Source organism: Dermacentor albipictus, chromosome 7 (assembly GCF_038994185.2).
Source record: "Dermacentor albipictus isolate Rhodes 1998 colony chromosome 7, USDA_Dalb.pri_finalv2, whole genome shotgun sequence".
In the NCBI taxonomy this organism is placed as follows: domain Eukaryota; kingdom Metazoa; phylum Arthropoda; class Arachnida; order Ixodida; family Ixodidae; genus Dermacentor; species Dermacentor albipictus.
In genome coordinates this window covers 124,042,360-124,067,183 of record NC_091827.1, presented here as the reverse complement: position 1 = coordinate 124,067,183, position 24,824 = coordinate 124,042,360, and the positions used below count along the sequence as shown (strand labels likewise).

The following is a 24,824-nucleotide window of genomic DNA, read 5'->3' as shown; positions in this document are numbered from 1 at the left end:
ACGCTATCAGGAAAGGCGCCGACAACGGGGGAGCGAATGCTTCATCTGCCTCTTGCTCCAAGAGGTCACCGAAACTCGAGACTATGTATGCAACCTTCACTGCTAAACGCATGGGGAGACAGTTTGCATGGTGCCATGCCGTCTCGGCATGCCCACTCTTTGCACACGTGGCAGGTTACCTCTAAAGCAGGGAGCGCGACTGCATATGCACTTAGCTGTGCTTACAGCCATGTGCAGCCAAGGCCGCATCAACTTAAACCCCCTCCACACCCCCAACCTCCTCGCCCACGCTTGATCACGTTACCGCGATCTCGCTCCCCTTCCCCTCTTACCCTTTGCTCACGTGGGAAGGCAGCAATCGTGAAGCCAGCACTCGTGAAGCCACCATCTTTCTTCTCTCACCTTCACACACTTTCACTCGCACCTAAAGCACATAATGCGGCGGGCGCGATATGATCTCATCGCACTTGGACTTTATAGGGAACATGATGAGGCTTCCCTTCAGTGGTTGCTCTTGTCGCGCAGAGCCTGATTTGAGAAGTGCATTTGCAAACAGCCACTTGTAATTCAATCATTTGACCATCTGCGTCCTGCGTCCATGGATTTATCGTCTTGGCATTCCTTTGCGGCGGCAGTGAAATTTCGTTATATTGAAACGACATACGAACGCACTTCGTTATATTGAAGTTCTAAATGCTTGGTGTTCTATGGACGAGTGGTTATGAAAAGTTAAATACTTCGTTATATTGAGAATTTAGTTATATCGAGAACTGTATCAAGTTACATCGAATTACATGATGTGTACCAACATCTATCTTTCATATGTGAAATACCACTTTTTGTTTGCACATGCAAGCAGTGAGAGCAGTCGCTTTAGCCTTCCTAGCATTGCCTAATATATATGCATGAAACAGTAGTATAATGCTCCATTCGTTCTTTTAATGAACCATATTTCATAATGTGCAGTGTAATGACAGAAACTTGCTGCCATTATAGATATCAGGGCATGAACGCTGTTTTATATTAGTAGTAGTGAACAGGGCTATATGTTATTAAGAGACTACTTGAAAAGTACCGTATTTACTTGAATCTAGCGCGCACTTTTTTCTGATAAAACAGGTTAAAAAATTGTGTGCACATTAGAATCAAGTACGACCCTAAGTATGCGTTACCATATTGCCATCGGCATTTCAATATGGCTGGCTCATACACGCTTCGAGCCTAGCTGCCGTAGCTTCCTCCTTGTGCTGCAGTGTGTGGTTAGGCAATGCTTGCTTTGGCTTAGGTTAGTGCACCGCCCGTCTTCTCGTTTTCTGTGTTTGCTCTATCAGCATGGAAGTGCCAATTGCAGACATGCCGAATTCATCCTGATGCTGCAATTAAAAGGAAAGCAATCATGTGTGCGGGGACGGATGGAAATCGGGCCGCAGCATGGGTGTTCCACTCTTATGCAAGAAAGAAGTGAGGTGTGCAGACAGGACACAAGAGTGGAGAAGTGGACAACACGAACGCCGACTAGTCGGTATTCGTGTTGTCCGCTTTTCTGCTCTTGTGTCCTGTCTGCACGCCTCACTTCTTTTTTGCATAAAGAATCCTTACCAACTAGCTCAGCTTTCGATCGTTCTATGTGTTCTACTCTAGTGGCTGCTACGTACGGTGCGGCAGCGCGGCCCTTATCTTGAAAGTGATCTGCGACGGAGACAAGTCTACGCATATAGGTGCACTGCGCTGTGTTCTAGTCGCTTAGTTTGTGATGAAGTGAGAGGCCACGCAAAGGTCGATTCCCTTGCTTCTGCTATTGCATTTCCTCGCTCCAGCATTTTCATAAAGGGTTTCCACGGTCATTGAGTGAGACGTGTTCATGTTTGCTTGCGTGCACGTGGCACTATGCTTGTTAATTTAACTAGTAAGCAAATGTTTAAAAGTTTATACGGCCAACAAAACTACTATCCTTACATTCCGTATAGCTGTCTACTAATTTGCTATCATAATCGATGCTTCGTCTTTTGGGCGAAACTGCAACTTTTTTTAGTTATCGCAACTTTAGTGCGTTGGAATTATATCTTTATTTTTTTCCATATTAGAGAAAGTTCTCTTTCTGTACGAAAGACTGAGTTGCGCAGTACTGTAAAGGACTTTTTGTTTTTTAGGTCAGGGCAAGCGGGTGTGCATTAAAATCAAGTTTCTTTTTCCTTCTTTTTTGGTTGTGGAAAATGGGTGCGCGTTACAACCGAGGGCACGATAGAATCGAGTAAATACCGTATTCAATATTTGATTTGGTCAAACACATTGCTATTTGCACACACCTACCAAGAAGTGCAAGTTAGGACAGCAAACAGAATACTGTGTACAAAATGAGCGTACTAAAATTGTACGCACACTAGCAGAAGCTTATCGAGAACCGTGTAATGCTCTAAGCTCCTGAAAACCAGGAGCATCGCAGAGAGCTCAAAAAACATCAATGACAACCACATAATCAGCCCGGTTTTGCTAATTTGAAAGACTACATAATCACAACTCAATGGTATTTTGACATGCACTTGTGGCAGCATTTTTTTTTACCACAGCAGTCTGCGTCATAGTGCAAGTCATTTGTGGCAGCATTTTTTTTTACCACAGCAGTCTGTGTCATAGTGCAGGCCATTTTACGTGTCATTGCATGCCCCACGGAGACCTCAACCAACATTCAAGGCAAAACACGACACTCGTTGATGTGGCCAGACACACATACACTTATACAAACATTTAATTGCTTTGTGTATTTATATGGGCACCGACAAATAGCCCAGTATTCGTTAAAGCTCTTGTATAGGTGCACTGCTTTAACACTGGTGATACAGTGGGAAGCTAGAAGTAAGCATTCCTTGAAGTAAACGGCAGGTAAAATATCTGCTCAGGAAAGATGTTAGGTAAACCTGTACAGTTGCGTGTACGTATGCACCTCACGCCTTTGTAGAACTGTAGTATTTTTTTGTCAGGCAGTGGCTTGGCACACACCGAGCCTTGCTCAAGGAGACCCCCACTTTACGCATATCTTGTGGCAGAGTAAATCTGCAAAACACATTTTCAAGAAACGTTTTCCATAAAAATGTCATGGAAGCTCTAAGCAGAACATGCCTCAAAGAGGTGAGCAAATACTGTAAAACCCTCCGTGTACGTAGCAACGATACAACTTGGTCAAATTCCTAAAACCTTCACCACTGCAGTGTATGCAGCTTTTGTAAAGTTACTCTTCGGCAACAAAAAAGCGTAAAAACGCACTATGACTTCCATTGCATTGCAAGGTTGTTTGTCCATCCTCTAAACGTACTACCAATCCATTCAACACTTTCTGCCGCTCCGGCCTGTATTGCCACTGTTAAGATCGAGGCTCAGTGGCCTCGAAGCCTCTTTAGGTGGACCTTGGCGAAATCACTTGCTACATGTACAAGCATCGCCACCCTACACTTTTCTCATGGGCCGTCTGATGGCTTGACCTCCTGCCGAGATGTTTAGCGGTGATGTTCACTTCTCCCACAGGCCCTCAGAATTTGCTTCAGAAGGTGCAGCTTGCTCGCTGGGCTCTTCTGACGAACCGCTCTCCGCTGGACCACTCTCCATTGTATCATCTGCTGACAGTGGCGGTGGCGGTTCTTGCGTACCTTGCGTGTCATCGGAAGTAGAGCCTTCCGAGACGTCCGAGCGTGCGCTGTGGCGTCGCTGGTTGTCGTGCCTCGAGCCCCGACGATGAGAAATATCTTGGCCATTGATGATGCCTTTACCAGCACTGCCACCTCGGCACAAATGCCTCGCTTTTCCTTGGAAGCTCTCATTGCCGCTAACTCCTGAGTCGCCAGAGCTGCCTCGGCCTCGGCCACCTATGGGACCATGGTGGGAGGATCGCCTGCCACTTTCACCGCGACCTCGAGAGCCCCCTGCAATGTGGTGGCAAACCATGGCAAACCTGTAGTCAACAAACTGCGAAGGCACTGGACAACACCCATCCTTGATTCCTACAGAAGGATGTTCACGGAGGTGAGATTGAAACAGTGGCGCCCTTGCAGAATGCTGACAAAAATGGCAGGGGAAGAAGCAGCAAAGGATGGTGGAGACGGGTCAAAATGGGAATGACAATGTTGATGCATGTCCACATTCCAAATACAGGCTGTTCTCCAAGCTGATATAAAGTCCCCTGCACAATAGCAAGTGTAGCCAGCAGCAGAACTAGCACCAACACCGTTTTACACAAGATGCCATGTCCATGCAGAAGTGCAGTGTTCTGTTCTCAGATAATCAGCTTGCAGTTACAATGGCTTCGTGCAGTTTCAGTGTAGCAGTCCCACATTCGATGCTCGGTGTGAAAACTCAAAGGTCAACCCCACTGGAGACGGCATAGATCTCTGGCATGCAGAAGTTGACATGACATCAGCAAATGATCATTCTAAGTAGCAAGGTGCAACATGCCACGTTCATTGCCATCAGATCTCTTGTTTGTATGTGGTCACTTTCATATGCCATCAAGCATGGACTACCACTTGCATAATAAATCTGTGCATTCCGTGGCATGTGCCATGAAAACAGTGACCGGCAAGCCATGCACAAAGCAAAACTTAGATAATGGCTTATGTCATGCACATACAAGCCATGAGAAGTTGATATCATAGATGGCCCCCACCCATGTAGCGTTGCATGCCGCTCTCGCACCACCAAGCGTGCAGCACTTTGGCATACAATGTGCAACACATGCAAGCCACCGTCCTTGCATTACAATTACATTGTCAAACAATCTACAGGCAATTTGTCATGAAATTTTGTCCCAGAACTAGTTGGTTCGTTATACAAAAAAAAAAAAAGTAAACTGCGAGAACCGAACAGTAAACTGCCGGTTCCTTGTGGGGCTTATATTTATATTTTATATTTATATATTTATATTTATATTTTTCTGAGAAAACTCTCCACTCATGTTGCAATGTTTCACACTGTTGCTTGACTGACTTATTTCTTGCTTCTTTTTCAATGCCATTTGCTGGTTATTGCCATTCTTGTTAGGTAGTGCACTCACTATCAATACATAAGACTGCAATGCATTAAGTGATTGGTTATCAGTGGTCAGGTTTACTTTGCTGATCATTGTTCTTTCCCATGGCTTTTTATATTGTGCATTCTTGTAGTGTATCATAATTTGATATTAAGGCTATTAAGTTATGTTTTATATTGGTGTGTACCTAAGTATGCCCCTGGTTTGGCTTCTTTGAATAAAGTTCGAAGACCATGCTATTCGCCATTGTATCTGTTACTTGTTTTTGCATTCTTATTCACTTCACACAGGTCATTCTTTTCCATGATTTGCTACTCTTCAGTGCAAGGGTACAAAGTGGATCTGAACCCCCGAGACCAGCACAATATCCAACTACTCTTGGCTACAACATTTTTAGGATGTTTAAAGAAGGCAGCTCTGAGCAATGTTGCTGACTAGGTAAAAGGCCACTTGGAAGGACTTTCAATATGACACCATTAGAACAGCCTTAAAAATAGTCTTTATATCCACTAACACTGTTAAATGGTGGTGATGATGATGATGATTTATTGGCATTCCCTTTGAAAAGGGTGGTGACAAATATATTGCTTGACTATGGGTATTACTCCCTGTTGAACTGACACCATGTAATTAGTAGACTTTTCATTACGGATCGTAATTCCCGATTTCTCTGTGCTAAACTTAAGGCCTAGATTTGACGCTGCATTGACACACATACTGACCAGTCTCTGTAAATCTTGCATTGTCCACTAGTAAGCACTATGCCGTTCGCATACACCAGTCCAGGGAGCTTCTATTGCACCATTTGTCCATTATGCATGTAGGATAAACCAAACCCTAATTCGCTGTTTTCCAGTCATCTTTCTATGCCCTTAACATAAGGCGTGAACAACAATGGAGACAGAGGACATCTTTGATTCAGTCCTTGGTGGATTCCCACACCTTCATTACCTTTTCGGCCTTCCCATAGGAATTGTAGTCGGTTGTCTCTATATACCTCCCTCAGCAGCTCCACTAAATCGTCATCTATGTGTTCGTGCTTAAGAATATCCCATAACAATTCCCTGTCTACGTTGTCATCGGCTACCTTAATATCTAGAAATGCTATCCATCAAGGTCTATTCTGAGCTACTGAAATCTCTGCATTGAGTTAGCTCCGCTAACTCAATGCAGAGATTTCCATATATATCCGCATATATCCGCTAAGCATCTGGCTGGTCTGAACATATTCTGTAGTTCTCCTACAGGATAATTTTGCACCACTCACTTCAACAGCTCTAATTTTATGGCTTGCATTGCCATCCTACATATCACCAACATTGCTGTAACTGGCCTGTACGAGCTTGTCCTATCCCGATCACATTTGTCTTCGTAGATGAGGTTCACTTTTCTTTGACGCCGGTATTTTCTTTGTTTTAGTCACTTGCTGTAGGGCATTAGTCAACATTGCCTTGCTCTTTGGTCCAAGGTTTTTGATTAGCTGCATTGGGAGTGCATCGGGTATTGCTGCCACGTTATTAGGGAACCTTTCTTCTGCTTTTCTCCAATAAAAGCTTTCTGAGCTAAATTTTGATCTATCAGGGCTCTCTATTGTTGCTAGATCTGTTTGAGTCTGAACTAAGCTTTCTTTTGTGCTGAAGTTATCTGTAATAATGTCTCTGATGTATCACAGTTCACGGTCTCCTTCGAAGATTTTACTATCTGCATCGCTTATAGCCACTTGCGATTTTTTCTTGAAGCTCCGAGTGCTCTTATATGGTTCCAGAAACTTTTTTGGGCGCCTTTGTCTCTTTTGCAAATGTTATGCACCCAATGTTCACTTGCGCATTTAATTTTCTCTTGCACGAGCTCACTTGCCACCCTTTTCTTTTCCCGGTATTTGTTCCATCTAAGGAGCACCTCTATTTTATGTAATCCCAACTATTTAGCTTCTCGATGATCCCTAGATGCCTGCTTTCGCTCTTCCATAGGTTGCTTTATTTCCTTGTTCTACCACTTACGTGGCTCCCTCTTTCCAATCCAACAATTTCTTTTGCCATGTCTCTGTTATGTCCTGCTGTTGCATAACTTTTACCAGTTCCGTATATTTCCAGACTGTTGTAGAAAACATCTCCATTTCCTTCCCTACTTTTTTTTTATTTCTCTGTTATCTGCTTTTCATTCATTTTTAGAAATTCTGATGCTATTGGTTCATTTTTTTTTTGCTATTATCCCTCACAAATTTTAAGGTTAAACCTTTATGATCACTACCCAGGCTATCTTCCCCATGTTCATTTATCATCATGTGGTCTAGTCATTCATAGACCGTTTCTTATGTGACTGCCTGTTTCTGCATTGCCACATTACCTGCCCGTGACACTGATTTTCCTTGTTTACTATACATTCTGTTCATTCCACAGATCCAGCACCAGCGAACCATTGTAATCAGTATATCCGTCTATAACACCACATCATCTTACTTCCTGAACTCATTAATATCACTTCTAATGCAGTCAATCTTTTATTTTTATCGCAACTGCCTGTCCGCAGGTAAGCTACACCAAGCCCCGTAATTTTGCCTTACAATGTGCCACTAATCCATAAATGTAGCTTACATGTCTCTTTTACCCTCTGCCACTTTATTCCTCGCCTAATTAGCTTGCCTACACGTACGCTTTCCTTGACCCAGTCATTCTGTTGCACCCTTTCTGCACAAAATTATTAATAACAAGTGGCTGCTCCAAACCTCGTAGATATGTTTCAGTCAAGGCGTACATACTAATAGCTTCATCATTCAGCTGCGTTTCAATTTCCAGCCATTTTTTTTTTACTTGCGACCACCTTGCATGTTTATGTCACAAATTTTACTTTCTCTATTCTAATTCTTAGTGCATTTTTTCTTAACTCCTCACTGGCGTGTCGCTACATCTACCTGACCTGCTCCATCTTTCTAATCCCACTGTCCACTAAAGAAACAACAAACACATTCCAGGTGAAATGAGAAACTCTAAAAGCTTTGCACTCAGGTCAAGGATGGTATCAAAGAAAATCAAACCTACTGGCAATCTACAATTCTAAAAATAAGTGCACTGACTATTAGGCTCTTTAAAGTAAATGTTCAGACAAAGAAAAGGGATATTGTACATAAACACCACAGCATAGAAAAAATATAAGTATACCATCAAAACTATACAAAATATTTGGCAACTGTGCATTTTCTTTTTGGACATGTCAAATTAAAATAATTAATGGAATGAACATTTAGGATAAGGTAGGATTAATACATTCATTCAGCAGAATACATTCAGCAGCAGAATTATATCAGCGCAAGATGAAACAAAATTTCAAGCGATGGGAACAGCAAAAGTACATGAAAAAGTAGCAAGACTTGGAATGACTTGGTGCAAGAAGTAATTTTTGCACAACACATTCACTACAAAATGACATGATTACTAGAATTGCGCTAGCTTCGTTGCTTTGAACCTATACATAATATTTGAGTTACCCTTGACCTGACAGTTGCTGGCAACATTCCCTCTGTTCCTATCACAATGCAATGAAGCAGGACTGCCCAAAACATGCACACACTCATGCAGCGCACCAAGGGCAGCACTTTTTAAGCGATCACTTCGGGGAAGCAGTCACTTTCTCGAAATTTCATGACTCAACACGGCAAACATCAGAGCAGAGTTCCCGGAACCGTGTAAGATGGCAAGCTTTGCACAATGTCGGGAACACGGTTAGCCTCATACTTTGATGCATCTGGTGCAAAGTCACACAAAATCTTGTCGAAGTGACATCATCTCTAAAAGTGATCACTCAAGCACACTGACCCAGTCCTGCATTGCACCGACACAAGGCATTGGTAAAGATGCCAAAATTGCATGCAGAACAACAAGCACCTTGGAAAAGGGTGCAAGGATGAGACTGACTGGGATATTAATGCATGAAGATTGTTTTATGATTGACTGGTAACATACAGCAGATAACACACAAATGACTAGATACAGATATCGGTGCCTTCGAGAGGCCATTGGGAGCTCCTCGGCGCCTACCAGATCTCCACACAGAGTCTACAGTGGTTATGAATGCTGTTACCAGATCTCCTCCTCAGGTGGCGGACTTGGAGTTCCTGAAACATGCAAGCACAAGGGTGTCTGGGTGTACAGCCTCCCAGACATCTAATAATACCGTGCAAGCATCGACCACACGGCACGTCAGTGCCTTATAACAGCAAGAAACTATGAGGGTTGGCTATAGTATGTGCAAGTGCACAAAGCACTCTCTAGTGCAAGCGTAGTCTACTACGATGTTCCCTTCAGGAGATAGGCAGGTCAGAGGTACATTAGCCCGGTTGTGTTTACAAAAGACTGGACTGAAGCAAAACACATCCACAACTAAAACGTGTGATTTTTCTCTTTATTACTGGACCTGGGCATGCGCTGGGGATTAGGACGAAAAAGAAAAATCTGGTAATTTATGAGTACGCATGAGGTATGGTCAATAATTTATGTGAGCCTCACAGATAACAAAGGCAAGGCGCTCGCAATGGAGAGTGCTTTGCACGCTTGTGCACGCACACTATCGCCTATCACACTTGCCGTTTGAAGGCACTGTGCAGTTGATGATCACAAGACATTATTAAAGAATCCGGGAGGCTGTACACATGCTACTCAGAAAACTTCTCCCACGCGAGCGCCATTTGGAATTGGCCATTGCCATCATGTCGATCACTAATAAGTGACCGGTGCCCGACTGCTGACTGGTAACAAAATGCTCTTGTGTAAAAAAGTCTTCTCAATACATAAGCTGGTTACTATAAGTCAGAAAAAATAAAAACATCTGACACTAAAAGAAGCACTGCATTTTATCCTTTCCAACCACTTATTCACATTTTTTTTCTGATTCCCCCCACCCACCCTCATATTTTCAGTTGCCTTCAAGATCGGTGGACTCTCGCTAAACAGAACTTCAAGGGACCAGGGAAATAAGTTCTATATGTCGGGAGCTTCACTTACCGGGAGATTAAACTTAATGATGCACCTACCTTAGTGTCAACAGCAGATTAAAGGTGTGGCAGATCTGATTGGAAAGTTTCTTCTTACAAAGTTTCTACTTACACACAGCTGCCAACTAGAGCTAGCAGCACAAAATATCAGTACAAAAAGGAAAAAAAGACTATTCATATGTAAAAAAAAAATTACCATTTTAGCTATGCCACCACTCTCGAAGTCGTCGATAAATTTGCTCTTGGTGAGAAAGCAAGAAAAGCAAAGGCATTAACAGCAATGCCGGTTGTGTTGGCACCAACGCTAGCTGTTTAGCTTTGTTTGTGCAGAGTTTGAAAAAAATGTGGTTCCATTTAGCGAGCTTTCTTTTTGCACTGCCTTAGTGAAAAGCCAGCCATTCATAAGGCTGTTCCATTCAGGTGGCAATCATGCTTAGGTGGTTTCCATTTACCAAGATTCTACTGCATCTACTTTTAATATTGGCTTATGATTACTTAATATGAACTTAAAATTACCGTAACTTAATTTGCTGCATTCAGCGGACGTGATTCATAGCTGCTCGATGTCTTTGACATCTTATTTGTCACACTGTTTATACTACTAGTCCTCAATTTATTGTCTATTTACATTTCCTTTTTCTTCCACTAATTGCAACTATACTTTACATCATTGGGTTTACTATGTACAGGAAGTTCCATTAGTCTCTTACTTCAGGACCTACTTCTATATATAGTTAGACTTTTAACATCTTTAAGTTATTAAAAACACTTCAAATCCGTGACATCACACTGATGCACCAGCATTGCGCTTTGAGCTCAAAACTGAAGGACAAGAGGGCTGGCCCTCATTTACTCTTCGAGTCATCACTTCTGCCAAGTGAGCAAAAAAAGCTTCCTCAGAAAGAACACCTCACAAACCTATTTGGTGCTCCTATAAAAGGCCCACCACCACGACTCATATTTCGCAGCTTGCAGACTAGCAGAGAATGGCCCACGTGACTTGCTTCCTACTGATAGCCTCTATTTCATAGGGGATTTTAATTACCCCTTAATCAACTGGGCTCAACTATCATCATCTTGTCATATTTCAGCAGAATTCTGTAACTTGACACTTGATTACAACCGGACTCAAGCCATTAACCAACTCACCCATGAGACCAATATATTAGATCTAATACTTACAACAGCACCATAAATGATTAAAGAGATAACACACTTGGATGGATTCAGTGATAATCCTTTACTTCCGCTAAATTTATGGGCTATGTGACGAAGACAATTTACCATTACGATAAAGCTAATTTCACAGATATCAACACAGAACTTGAAACCTTATTTTTCCATGACTTTCTACCTTCATTTAACAGCCGAGGCATTGATTAAAACTGGACACTCTTTAGAGATAGGGTTTCATCTTTGGTCAGCCAGTTCATGCCTCTAATCACAATAACTAAAGATAAATCTAACCCTTGGTTCACTAGGAAGCTTAAGCAACTAAGGAACAAAAAAAGAGGCTTTAACACACTGCCAAGCGTGTGGGTACCCGTTCAGCTTGGGATAGATACAATGTTTGTCTAAAATCCTATTGCTATGCCTTATCGGTTGCGAAGGATAAATACTTTGCACATGATCTTCCATCACTTATAAAAACTAATCCTAAAAAGTTTTGGAAGCAAATATGCCTTGATCGTGACACTAGTTTCACTTCCCTACAAAATAACAACACTCCCGTCCCAGACAATGAGTGCCCCGCAATACCCAACACCTTCTTCTTATCTGTGTTCACTTCAGAAGTTCACTCTATTCCTGAAGTTCCCGATCTTGATTACCACTACATGACACCCATTGAAATAACTGAAGAAGGCATCAAGTGCCTGGCAAATAACCATAAGGCATCTACTTCAGCCTGTATTGATGGCGTTAATTCTAAAATATTAAAAAATACAATTTCAGTGTCTCGTAAATTTTTATTTCACATTTTTCAGCAATCCTTAACTACTGGAATACTACCACCTGACTGGAAGATAGCTAAAGTAATATCCATATTAAAAACTGGAAACAGAATGCCAGCTGAGAATTAGTGTCCTATATCTCCTCCGTGCATTTTCTGCAAAATGCTAGAGCATATAATTGCATCTAATGTTTTCAGCCATCTTGAGCACAATAAACTTTTTTACGCTGATTAACATGGGTTTAGAAAGAATTATTTCTGCAAAACACAGTTATTCGAACTAACAACTGACTTACATTTTAGTATCAACGATAACCTACAAAATGATTGTATATTTCTTGACTTTGCCAAAGCCTTTGACCGCATCGCTCACTGCCGCATGATTTCAAAATTACCATCACTCCGTCTAGACTTGTTAACTATCATGGCTTCGTAACTTCCTTTCGCGTCGCCAACAGTTCATACTTCTTAATAATCTGTCCTCTAATCTTTCCCCAGTTACCTCCTGTATGCTGCAGGGCAGCGTAGTCGGTCCATTATTATTTCTTATTTATATTGTTACGTGAAGGAAGAAGCGTGCGTCTATTTACAGATGGCTTTTAATGGCTGAGCCAGCAAGCGTAGAGCAGCGATAATGCTACACTCTTCTTCGTCGTCTCCAAGGCCACCATCATCGTCGTCCTTTTCGCACATTACCAACTGTGACATCACCCCCGTCGGAAAAAGCATCTTATTGGTGCGGCTCATCGGTCTGAAAAAGGTAAGGTTTGAGGCGGCTGACGTGGATGATGTCAGAGAGAGGTGAAGGCACCGTGGCATCCAGCGGAGACACTTCATATGTGACAGAGGTCATTTGGCAAAGGATGCGGCAAGGGCCATAGTACCGCGAGAGGAATTTCTCCGAAAGACCAACACGCCGAGTTGGATACCAAACTAGCACAAGAGCACCTGTTTCGTAGTGCACGTCGTGATGGCGCTGGTCGTAACGGCACTTCTGGCATGTCTGTGAAGCAGAAGGACGAATGCGGGCAATCTGGCGTGCTTGGGTCGCTGTGGCTATGACATCCCGAGTGTACTCTGTAGGCGAGTCGCATGTGGTCGAAAGGAGAGTCTCGAAAGGCAAAGTCAGCTCACGGCCAAAGAGGAGATAGAAGGGTGAATATCCAGCTGTGTCGTGGCGCGAGGAATTGTAGGCGAACGTGACAAATGGTCGAGCAATGTCCCAGTCGCGACGATCGGAGGAAGCATACATTGCTAACACGTCAGTTAATGTGCACTTCAGGCGTTCGGTAAGACCGTTAGTTTGAGGATGGTAAGCGGTAGTAAGTTTCTTTTTATAGCACATGATCGAAGTAGGTCGTCTATGACTTTGGCAAGAAAGTATCTGCCGTGATCGGTGAGAAGTTGACGAGGTGCACCGTGGTGCAACATAACGTCGTGAAGCAAGAAATCAGCGACGTCTGTCGCACAGCTGGTCGGTAGGGCTCTAGTAATGGCATAGCGAGTTGTATAGTCCGTAGCAACGGCAATCCACCTATTTCCGTAATTTCATATAGGGAATGGTCCGAGAAGATCAACGTCAACGCGGATGCCTCAAGGAAGTACTTGTGGGCACTGTCCGAAATTTAGGATGGGATGACATGTCTGATTGTCCGCAACAGAAAAGATGGTGTGCGGGAAAGAGACATTGTGAGAAAGCAAGACTGAACTCGTGGGAGTAAGGACATAGTCTCCGTCAGGTACAGGTGGGCAGGCTAAGATGGGGATGCAGGTTGCTGCAAGAGATGGCAGGCGTATAAAATCCGCGGAACAAAGCTGAGTTGGAGCTTGAGCAGGAAGGTCAATGGGGACAGGTAGTGGTAGGTCAAGTTGTACAACGCCGGCGGAACAGTGAATCAGAGCAGAATGGGCGGCCAAAAAGTCGAGTCCGAGGATAACATTGTGAGGGCAACGTTTGAGCACACCAAACAAAACAAACGTGTGGTGACCGGCGACACTGACACGAGCAGTACACATTCCAAGCACAGCCGGAGTTCCACCGTCAGCGACCTGGAGCAGTCGAGTCGGAGTAGGAGTCGGTACTTTCTTCAAGCGTGTTTGAAGCTCCGAACTCATGATGGAAATTTGGGCTCCAGTGTCGATGAGTGCTGTAACGGGCAAACCATCCACATCCACATCCAGAAGGTTCCGATTAGTAGGCAGGGTCAGCAGAGGAATTTCAGGCCGGGGTTCTAGAGCAGCGTCACCTCCAGGAACTGCCCCAGTTAGTTTCCTGTAGGAGAGTGGCGACGGTAAGCTGGGGATGGAGAGCGACGCAGCTGGGGCGAATGGGAGCGGCGACTATGTGGTGATGGCGAGCGGCTGGTCGCAGTGGCTCGAGCGTTGTCAGGAGCGTCTTCAACCTCAGTGGAGAGTGATGGCAGGCGATGATTCAGTGGGGAGCGGCGGTAGGTGGGAAAGCTTGGTCGAGAGTGGGATGGCCAGGAACTTCGACTGAGGTGAGAGACGTGGCCCACACGTCCACAGTAAAAGCAGATGGGTCTATTGACACGTGTACTTATCTTTATTGGGTGACCACGTTTCGCCGCTTACCAAATGTAATCGCGTAGCGCGGGACGCGCCTGCATGTATCCGAAGTTTCTGGAAAGTTATCGATGCTTCTACCCGGCTGTCTGTTGTCGCCGAACCTTGTGTTATCTGATTTAATCGCGTGACGCGAATGGTGTAGAACTTTGTGGAAGGCACGCGGGCCCGAACGATTAGTCTGGAACATTCGACGACTGCTGTATAAAAGCCGACGCGCTTGACCCGCTGATCAGATTTTTGACGATCGCTGACCGTGTTCGCCGCTATCGTTGTGCTATAAGTGTAGCCTGTTTTTGTGGGCAGAGGTTCGCCCAATAAGAGTTAGTTTTGTCTTTCACAGTATTTGCTACTGTGTTCTTCAACATCATCACCACGTGACATCTGGTGGAGGTGCTTTTCGTTCATGTACCGGACGCCCCCGACAAGCCGTTGACCCAAGCCCGGACCACAAAGAGAACACCAACATAGTCCCAGAGCATCGAGCAAGCCGCCGTCTTCAACAGCCGCCCCCGGAGCACGGACTTCTACCTGAGAAGACCAAGAAGATTGTGGCCAAGGCAACCCCAATGGCAGCCCCAGCGTCCCCCATAGTGCTGCAGCAGCCCAGGGAACCTCTGACGTTCCGCGGATCAACATTCGAGGACCCGGAAACCTGGCTCGAGACGTATGAGAGGGTCGCTACGTTTAACAGTTGGGACAGCGACGACGAGCTGCGGCACGTCTATTTCGCACTTGAAGACGCCACCAGGACCTGGTTCGAGAATCGAGAAGCCACCTTAACAACGTGGGATCTGTTCCTAAGCGGCTTCTTGCAAACGTTTACAAGCGTCGTGCGAAAAAAGCGAGCCCAAGCACTACTAGAAACCAGAGTGCAGCTGCCAAACGAGACAATTGCGATCTTTACGGAGGAGATGGCCCGTCTTTTCCGGCACGCTGACCTGGAAATGTCAGAGGAGAAAAAAGTGTGCTTCCTGATGCGGGGTGTCAAGCAAGAACTTTTCGCAGGACTTATTCGTAACCTGCCGAAGACCGTAGCTGAGTTTTCTGCAGAGGCATCGACGATCAAGAAAACTCTGGAGATGCAGACTCGGCAATATAACCACCAGGGGCCCGCGCCGCAGTACGCCATCCAAGGACTGGATTCCGACGACCTTCAGGAGACCATCAGGGCCATTGTGTGCAAAGAAGTGCGCAAGGTCCTGCCTTCGTCGCAGCCCCAAGTGGCTTCGATCGCCGACATAGTGAAAGAAGAGGTGCACCAATCGCTTGGAGTTCCCGAGCTGCAACCACAATTACCGCAGCCCCAGCCAGAAGCGATGACATACGCCGCCGTCGCCCGCTGTCAAGGTCCCCCTCCGCGACCACGCCAGGGCCCTGCAACGACGCAATTCCGTCGTCCGCCACCGCCAGCACGCCCACCCGTCGCCCAGCGCACCTACGCGAGGAAGACGGACATTTGGCGAGCCCCCGACCACCACCCACTCTGCTATCACTGCGGAGAAGCCGGCCATGTGTATCACCGATGCCCATACCGGGAGATGGGACTGTGAGGTTTCGCCGTCAATGCTCCGCGCCCGCAGCAAGGTGAACGCCCTTGCGATATTGCCGACTCAGTGGAGCTCTCGACGACCGTCGCGTTCGCCATAACCAGGCCGCTACTTCTTGCCTCAGTGCCAACCATACACTGGCCCAGTCCCGGGCTGGTCAGCAAGCCCATATCCAGAAAACTAAAAGCAGCAACCGACAGAGGTGCGGTAGCTGTTCGTCGAACTGACAAAGATCCTCCACCACTGATGAAGATGACAAAGAAACCATCTCGACGACCTAATGACAATGCGCCGCCGTCCCGACGAAGTCAGGAAGCCAAGACTACACCGACGAAAGACGGCTTGGCGACGCGACGTTCCAGCTTCAGTTCAACGCGACACAGCCGTGATCCGACGCCAAGACCCAACTGCAACGCCAGACAAAGAACCACCGACCTCGACGTACTTCTCGACGGCCACGCAGTCACTGCCTTAGTCTACACAGGGGCCGATTACTCCCTAATGAGTGGACACATCGCCGCCCAGTTGAAGAAAATTAAGACTGCATGGGAGGGCCCCCAAATTCGGACCGCTGGAGGACAGCTCATTACGCCGATTGGAATCTGCACGGCAAGAAGAACCGTTCATGACCAGACTTACCCTGCCACCTTTGTTATCCTCCAACAGTGTTCACGAGACGTCATTCTCGGCATGGACTTCCTGAACCAACACGACGCAATCATAGACCTGAAGTCAAAATCGATAACGCTGTCGGAAGATCAAGCGATACGCAGATTAAATATTGCAAATAGTTTTGCTATTTAGTTTTGCAGAAAAAAACTTTAAAAACAAATCTGAACGCCGGAGAGCTTTCGTAGTCACCACGCCTTGAGTGTTGTCGAAGATCAAGTGAGCATCCCACCTCGCTCGAGCATTGTTATTTCGGTCGGCACCGAAACACCCGCTGACGTAGAAGGCGTCATCGAAGGCGAGCAACGTCTACTGCTAGACCGCGAAATTTGCGTCGCAAGAGGGATCGCAGGACTGCATGGAGGGAAAACTGAAGTGTTGCTGACAAACTTCAGCCAAGAGTTCAAGCACGTCAACAAGGGCACGACGATTGCGTACATCAAGGAAATTCTGGAAACCAGTAATGCGTTTGTCCTCTCGGATTCCGCCGCATGTACCCCGACTACAATGGTTCCCGAACCAGACTACAACATTATTCCAAGTCTCCCCGTGATTAAGCAACAGCAGCTCAGAAGTCTGCTCCGACGATACAAAGGCTGCTTTTCGACGTCATCGAGGATTTGACAAACACCAGTCGCCAAGCATCGCATAATCACCGAGGAGTGCACTCGACCACTCCGCCAGAGCTCTTAGAGTTTCGCCGTGAGAACGTGCAGCTATAAGAGAAGAAGTCGACGAAATGCTGCGCAACGACATCATCCAGCCGTCGAATACCCGTGGGCATCCCCTGTTGTCCTGGTAAAGAAAAAGGACGGAACCCTATGTTTCTGCGTCGATTATTGTCGTCTAAACAAGATCACGAAGAAGGACGTATATCCCCTCCCACGAATAGAAGACGCATTGGATCGGCTCTGCAACGCTAAATACTTCTCGTCGATGGACCTCAAGTCTGGCTATTAGCAAATAGAAGTCGACGAAAGAGATCGCGAAAAGATGGCCTTCATCACCCCAGACGGTCTCTATGAGTTCAAGGTTATGCCATTCCGACTGTGCTCGGCGCCTGCAACGTTCCAGCGCATCATGGACACGGTGTTAGTAGGATTGAAGTGGCAGACCTGTCTCGTTTATTTGGATGACGTAGTCGTCTTTGCCGGAAATTTCGACGATCACCTCAGGAGGCTTCCGACAGTACTAGAGGCCATCAAGTTGTCAGGGCTTACTCTGAAGCCGGAAAAATGCTGCTTCGCTTACGATGAGCTTCTGTTCCTAGGCCACGTAATCAGCAAATCTGGTGTCCGTCCAGACCAGCAAAAGACAGCTGCCATCGCACAGTTCCCGCAACCCATCAACAAGAAGGCAGTGCGTAGATTCCTCGGCATGTGTGCCTACTACAGGCGCTTTGTCAAGGACATTTCATGCATTGCCGAGCCGTTGACACGTCTAACTAAATGTGATGTTGAGTTCAAGTGGGAAACGCCGCAGGCCAACGCATTTGAAGAACTCAAACGACGCCTGCAGTCGCCGCCGATACTTGCGCACTTTGACGAGTACGCCGATACAGAAATCCATACTGATGCCAGTAGCCTAGGCCTCGGTGCCGTTCTAGTCCAGAGAAGAAACGGAGTCGAACATGATAGCTTATGCTAGCCGGTTGCTGTCAAAAGCGGAAGGCAACTATTCTACGACCGAAAAGGAATGCCTCGCCATCATTTGGGCTACAGCTAAATTTCGCCCTTATCTTTATGGCAGGCCATTCAAAGTCGTCAGTGACCATCACGCGTTGTGTTGGCTAGCGAATGTAAAGGATCCTTCAGGACGACTGGCGCGGTGGAGCCTCAGACTACAAGAATACGACATCACTGTAACCTACAAGTCTGGGCGAAAACACTCCGATGCCGATTGCCTATCACGCGCACCCATTGACCCGCCGCCACAAGATGACGAGAATGACGACGCCTTCCTTGCAATGATAAGCGCGGAAGACTTCGCTGAACAGCAATGGGCAGACCCGGAGCTAAAAGGCCTCGTCGAATATTTTGAAGGGCACACCGACGTTGTCCCCAGGGCATTTAAGTGCGGATTATCTTCCTTCATGCTTCAAAAAAATCTACTCGTGAAGAAGAACTTCTCACCAGTCCGCGCCAATTACCTTCTTGTTGTCTCGTCAGGACTTCGTCAAGAAGTATTGCATGCCCTACATGACGATCCGACCGCTGGATACCTCGGATTTTCCCGGACACTATCGAGGATACAAAAAAAGTATTATTGGCCGCGCCTGACCGCCGATGTCGCCCGTTATGTCAGAACATGCTGAGACTGTCAGTGACGCAAAGCAATGCCGACAAGGCCAGCCGGATTGCTACAGCCAATTGAGCCTCCTAGCCGACTATTCCAGCAGATCGGGATGGACTTGCTGGGACCCTTTCCGACGTCAATAAACGGAAATAAGTGGATTGTCGTGGCGACGGACTACCTCACCCGCTTCGCTGAAACAAAAGCACTGCCAAAAGGTAGCGCAGCCGAAGTGGCGAAATTCGTTGTCGAAAACAGCCTGCTGCGACATGGCGCCCCAGAAGTTCTCATCACCGACAGAGGAACGGCCTTTGCAGCGGAGCTCACCCAAGCCATTCTGAAATACAGTCAGACAAGGCACAGGAGGACAATGGCCTACCACCCGCAGACAAATGGTCTTATGGAGTGGCTGAATAAGACCCTCGCCGACATGCTAGCGATGTACGTCGACGTTGAACACAAAACCTGGGATGCCGTCCTGCCGTATGTAACATTCGCTTACAACACGGCGGTGCCAGAAACAACACAGATCACGCCGTTCAAGCTGGCCTACTGCAGGAACGTGACGACGACGCTCGACGCCATGCTGCCGCACGTCACTGACGAGGAGAACCTTGACGTCGCTACCTACCTCCAGCGCGCCGAAGAAGCCCGACAGCTCGCCCGCCTGCGGATCAAGAACCAGCAGAGGACTGACAGCCGACACTACAATTTCCGACAACGCTTCGTCGAGTACCAGCCCGGCTCCCGTGTTTGGGTATGGACGCCGATACGCCGACGAGGACTCAGTGAGAAACTACTGCGACCCTATTTCGGACCCTACAAGGTCATCCGACGTATTGGCGCACTGGACTATGAGGTTGTGCCCGACGGCATGTCGCATTCACAGCGGCGCCGCGCGCGATCTGAAGTGGTCCACGTGGTGCGCCTTAAACCCTTTTATGGACGCTGACGAACTTCCTTATTTTTTTTTGTTTTCTGTGCTACAAGTGCTTTTGTTTGTTACTTTCGTTTGTTTGCAGCATCGGGTCGATGCTTTTTAAAAGGGGGGTATTGACACGTGTACTTATCTTTGTCGGGCGACCATGTTTCGCCACCTAACAAATGTAATCGCACAGCGCGGGACGCGCCTGCATGTATCCGAAGTTTCTGGAAAGCTATCGATGCTTCTACGCCACTGCCTGTTGTCGCCGAACCTTGTGTTATCTGATTTCATCACCTGACGCGAATGGTGTAGAACTTTGTGGAAGGTACGCGGGCCCGAACAATTAGTCTGGAACATTCGACGACTGCTGTATAAAAGCCGACGCGCTTGACCCGCTGATCAGATTTTTGACGATCGCCGACCGTGTTCGCCGCTATCGTTGTGCTATAAGTGTAGCCTGTTTTTGTGGGCACAGGTTCACCCAATAAGAGTTAGTTTTGTCTTTCACAGTATTTGCTACTGTTTTCTTCAACGTCATCACCACGTGACACTATTGTCATGTGTGTGCCATTCGGCTGGGTTGCGATAGCTCGGATATGGACCGTATTGGCTCCGGTGAACAGGGGCAGAGGCAGCAGACGAAGCAAAGTCAGGACGGCTGGCGGAACAGATGGACAGAAGGCCCACATTGGCAAGTTCTTGGCGAATTATTGACTGAATGAGAGACACAAGCGGCCGGGAATCGTCAAAGCACTGCGTCATCGGCGTTGCAGGAGACGCTGCTTCGATTTCTTGCCAAACGATACGTACGACGTTCTCGTAGGAGGTGGGCTCAAACGGTGGACAAACGTCTTCGCATGTCAATGAAGCTGTGGTATTAGGTAGACGCGTAAACTGTTGAACTATGCGGCGATTCTTCGGGTCTTCAAAGCAGCGACATTCATTAATGATGTCATTGACCGTTGTTACGTTCTTGTAAACAATCAGGTTAAACGCATCGTCCGCAATGCCTTTGAAAACACGGCTGACCTTGTCTACCTCTGCCATATTGTTATCCACTTTGCGGCAAAGGGCGAGGACGTCTGTACATGGGTCCCAAGGTCCTTCTTCGTAGCACGTTGGCGGCCGACAGGCTCGCCGAACAAATCTCTAAGCTTCTGCTTGCACTGGTCCCAACTCATAATCTCTTCTTCGTGTGTTTCGAACTAGACCCGTGCTTTTTTCTTGAGGTAGAATATTATATTGGCCAGCATAAGCGTGTTAGCCCACCTGTTGTGTGCGCTTACCCATTCATAATTCTGCAACCAGTCATCGACGTCTACACTGTCGATCCCTGAAAACATGCCAGGGTCACGAGGCTGGGCCAGAATGACTGTCGGTGGCGATGACGGGGCCGTGGTTGAACTCTCCTTCAGATGACATGGCAGCCAGGTTACATCCGCTGCGGAGCTCCGTTTTGCGCAAGTGATTACCCGCACCTCCACCAAAAATGTTAAGGGAAGGAAGAAGCGTGCGTCTATTTACAGATGACTTTTAATGGCTGAGCCAGCAAGCGTAGAGCAGAGATAATGCTACACTCTTCTTCGTCGTCTCCAAGGCCACCATCATCGTCCTCCTTTTTCCACATTACCAACTGTGACAATATAAATTATTTACCTAATGACATTTATTCCTGTATGCGAATTTTCGCAGATGATTGTATCATCTACCGCCCCATTAAATCTGCTAATGACCTGGCACTCTAATCCAATCTTCATCATATCAAAGAGTGGTGCAAAACATGGTTAATGACCCTTAACGTGTCGAAATGTAACATTATCTCATTCAGCCACAAACATAACAATTCTAGTTATATATACCATCTTCAAGATGACTTACTGTCTCACGTCTACCATTACAAATATCTCGATGTTAACCTGTGATCAGATCTTTTATGGTCATTTCCTATCACATCCATATGCACTGTCGCCTCTAAGTCTTTAGGGCACCTACGCCATAACCTCATAAGTTCCCCTGCTAATATTCGCCAACTAGCCTACCTTACTTTTGTTTGCCCACAACTTGAGTTTGCTTCCTCAGATTGGTCTCCTTATCATAACGAGATGGTCACCACTTTAGAATCCATCCAAAATAGGGCCGCACGATTCATCTCAAGAAACTATACCTACCATTCAAGCGTCACTCAGATTAAAACTGATCTTTTTCTCCAACCTTTAAGCACACGCTGCAACATCGCTCTACTAACAGTATTTCACAAGTATGTACACTCCAATGGATCATGTTCCTTTCACCCCGATGTCCTTTCCCGCACATCCAAAAGATTGCACAATCATTTGAGTCTTACACGCATCTATGGTGACACTTTAGCTTTTAATTCATCAGCACTTCCATGAGCCATCAGATTATGGAATAATCTACCTGACAGCATCACATCTCTGTCTCATCCTGATACATTCCATCACCAACTTATTACACGTTTCACTGAAGCCATCATTTAGCATGTTTCATATTTCATGTTTCAGTTCATGTTTATTCACGTTTCATATTCATTCATTCATATTCATTTCATATTCATGCTTGATGAATTGCACACTTATTCATGCACCATGCGCTTTTCATGTTATCGTGTGCTTTCAAACTATGTACCATATTTCTTCTTGTTATTTCCGCATTGCTTAGTCTCCTCTTCTTTACTGCTATTATGTGCACAAATTTTATTTATCATGTAGTGTACTTTTTTTTTCATCTGGTTGCGTATGCACTGCTGGGATTTTTTTGCACCCCCCTTACACAATGCCCTATGGGCCTGTAAGGTACCATTTTCGCATAATGATCACACTTTTTTGTCAAGAAAAATTGATGCAAATTCAGGGGTGCCATTATTACGCGGGTGAAATTTCCTGCAAAAAAAAAAAATTTTTTTTTTCATCCCGCAGGAAGAACAAGACCACGGAGTGAAGGCGTGCTTCGTGTCGGCTCCTCTATTTTCCTATGTTTTTGGCGGATTATTGAGCTTCTCGTGGTAATTCTTCTTACCAGCAATCGGCGGACTCATCAGGACTCCCACGACACCAAGTTTCGCCAGGTGGGCCCATCTTCTGGCCGATAAGCTGCGCCTTTTGTCCCGCCACGCAGGCGGGGCAAGCTAAGCCTATCTCCACGTATAGGCCACTATTGCCCGGCCGCCGCGGCGGCAGGGCGTGCCAAGCCTACCGTGTTGCCGAACCTCATTGGAGCTCCCAGTCTCCGACGGCAAAGTGTCAGGCCTTTCCTGACGTTAAATGGAAGTTGTCCAGGTAGACGGAACAGATATTAGGCCGGAAGATTTCGGCGAGGGAGCGGGGTGGTGCAATGTCAAGAGGAAGAAACAGGCCGACGGTGCGACCGAGTCGGCGCATAACCAGCATGGGCACATACAGCGACGGACGGTAGCCATGTCGACAGCGGGAGTCACTACAGCGCTGTACAAAAGGAAGTACGCCCGTCAAGTGAAGCAGGTTGCCATGGCAAGCCAAATGCTAGAGTTACCGCCGGACGATTACAAAATCGTCGTACGCCCCCGAGGTGGCTTCAACGTGCGCGATTACGGGACGGATCGCATTTACTGCTGCCTACGTAACGCGGCGGGTGTAAGCAGAGAAGCGGCCGGGGAAGATAGCATCTGCCTCAACGTTAAGCAGAACGTGGTGGTGCTCAGCACGCCGTCTGAAGACAGAGCCAAACGCTACGGAGCCATTAGCAAGCTTTGCATCGGAGACCGAGAGTTCGAGGCGAATAGTTATCAAGCCGCCCCGGAGAACACTTCCAAGGGCCTGATTAGGAACATTTCCAAGAGCGAGAGCCCGGCAGACATCATCGCTAATCTAGTGACGAAGCGCAACCCCGGAGTGCTGCACGCGAAACGCATGAGCAACACGGACAACATAATCGTTTTGTTCGACGGATTCCACGTACCGAGATACGTCTATTACGGCCCCATGCTCGTCAGATGCTCCCTCTACAGGAAGCAGATTGACGTGTGCTACGAGTGCGGAAGGCTGGGACACCGCGCCGACGTGTGCCCCAATCCCAACGACAAGATTTGCCGTGGATGCGGATGCGACAATCCGTCGCCTGACCATCAATGCGAGCCGCGCTGTCGACTGTGCGGCAAGGGACACTTCACGGGAGACCGCAGGTGCAAGGCGAGGTACAAGACCCCATACATAGTCAAGCGTCGCCAAATAGAGCGAAAAAGACAAGAAGAGGAAGAAGCAGCTACAGCGTACGGCAGCGGTTACAACAGCAGCAGCGACTGTAATGGCAACGCTGGCTACTACCTCAATTTTCCGGAGATAGACCGTCATTCAGTCACCGACAACCGAAGAGGACGATCGACTAGCCGTGGCGGGAAGGGCGGCGCGGGAAAATCGCGATCCCGATCCCACTCTCGCAACCGAACACAGACGCCGAGAAGTACGTCGATGACGCGCGGTGGCGGCGGTCCGGGCACCGCAGCTGTGGGCCACATCCACCAGCAAAGTCAGCAGCAGCAGCCGTGGCAGCAACAAGGTCACAGGAGCACTGGGCAACAGGTGAGCTGGGCGGCTGTCGCCGCTTCTCCCGGCGGCGGAGGCGCTTTGGCGGGCCGCTCTGGCGGGCCTACCGTCGGCGGTGGCGGTGGGAACGAGCTCGAGCGAGTGATAGAGCGAGTCCTAAAACAACGTTTAGAACCATTAGAATCATTAATTGGCGAGCTTAAACGCGAAAATGCGCTCCTCAGAGAGGAGAACATCAAATTGAAAGGCGAGGCTCCACAACCGCAGCAACCATCGCAACGTCAAACGACGATGTCGCCGTCCTCGGCGCCT

At 47.0% G+C, this 24,824-nt stretch overlaps 1 protein-coding gene across 5 annotated transcripts in view; it reads right to left on the bottom strand.

The window, feature by feature from the left end:
• Nucleotides 1–1,622: 1,622 nt before the first annotated feature.
• Nucleotides 1,623–24,824, bottom strand: part of LOC139048145 (coiled-coil domain-containing protein 9-like) — a 126,956-nt gene continuing 103,754 nt past the window's right edge. For 3 of the 5 annotated variants that reach the window (XM_070522667.1, XM_070522666.1, XM_070522669.1), the window contains one exon: nt 1,624–3,914. In XM_070522667.1, the coding sequence (XP_070378768.1) occupies nt 3,505–3,914 (410 nt within the window). In that variant the 3' untranslated portion in view covers nt 1,624–3,504. Of the gene's footprint in view, nt 3,915–8,933; nt 9,129–24,824 lie in introns of those variants that run through there. The other 2 variants (XM_070522668.1, XM_070522670.1) reach the window with 2 other exon arrangements.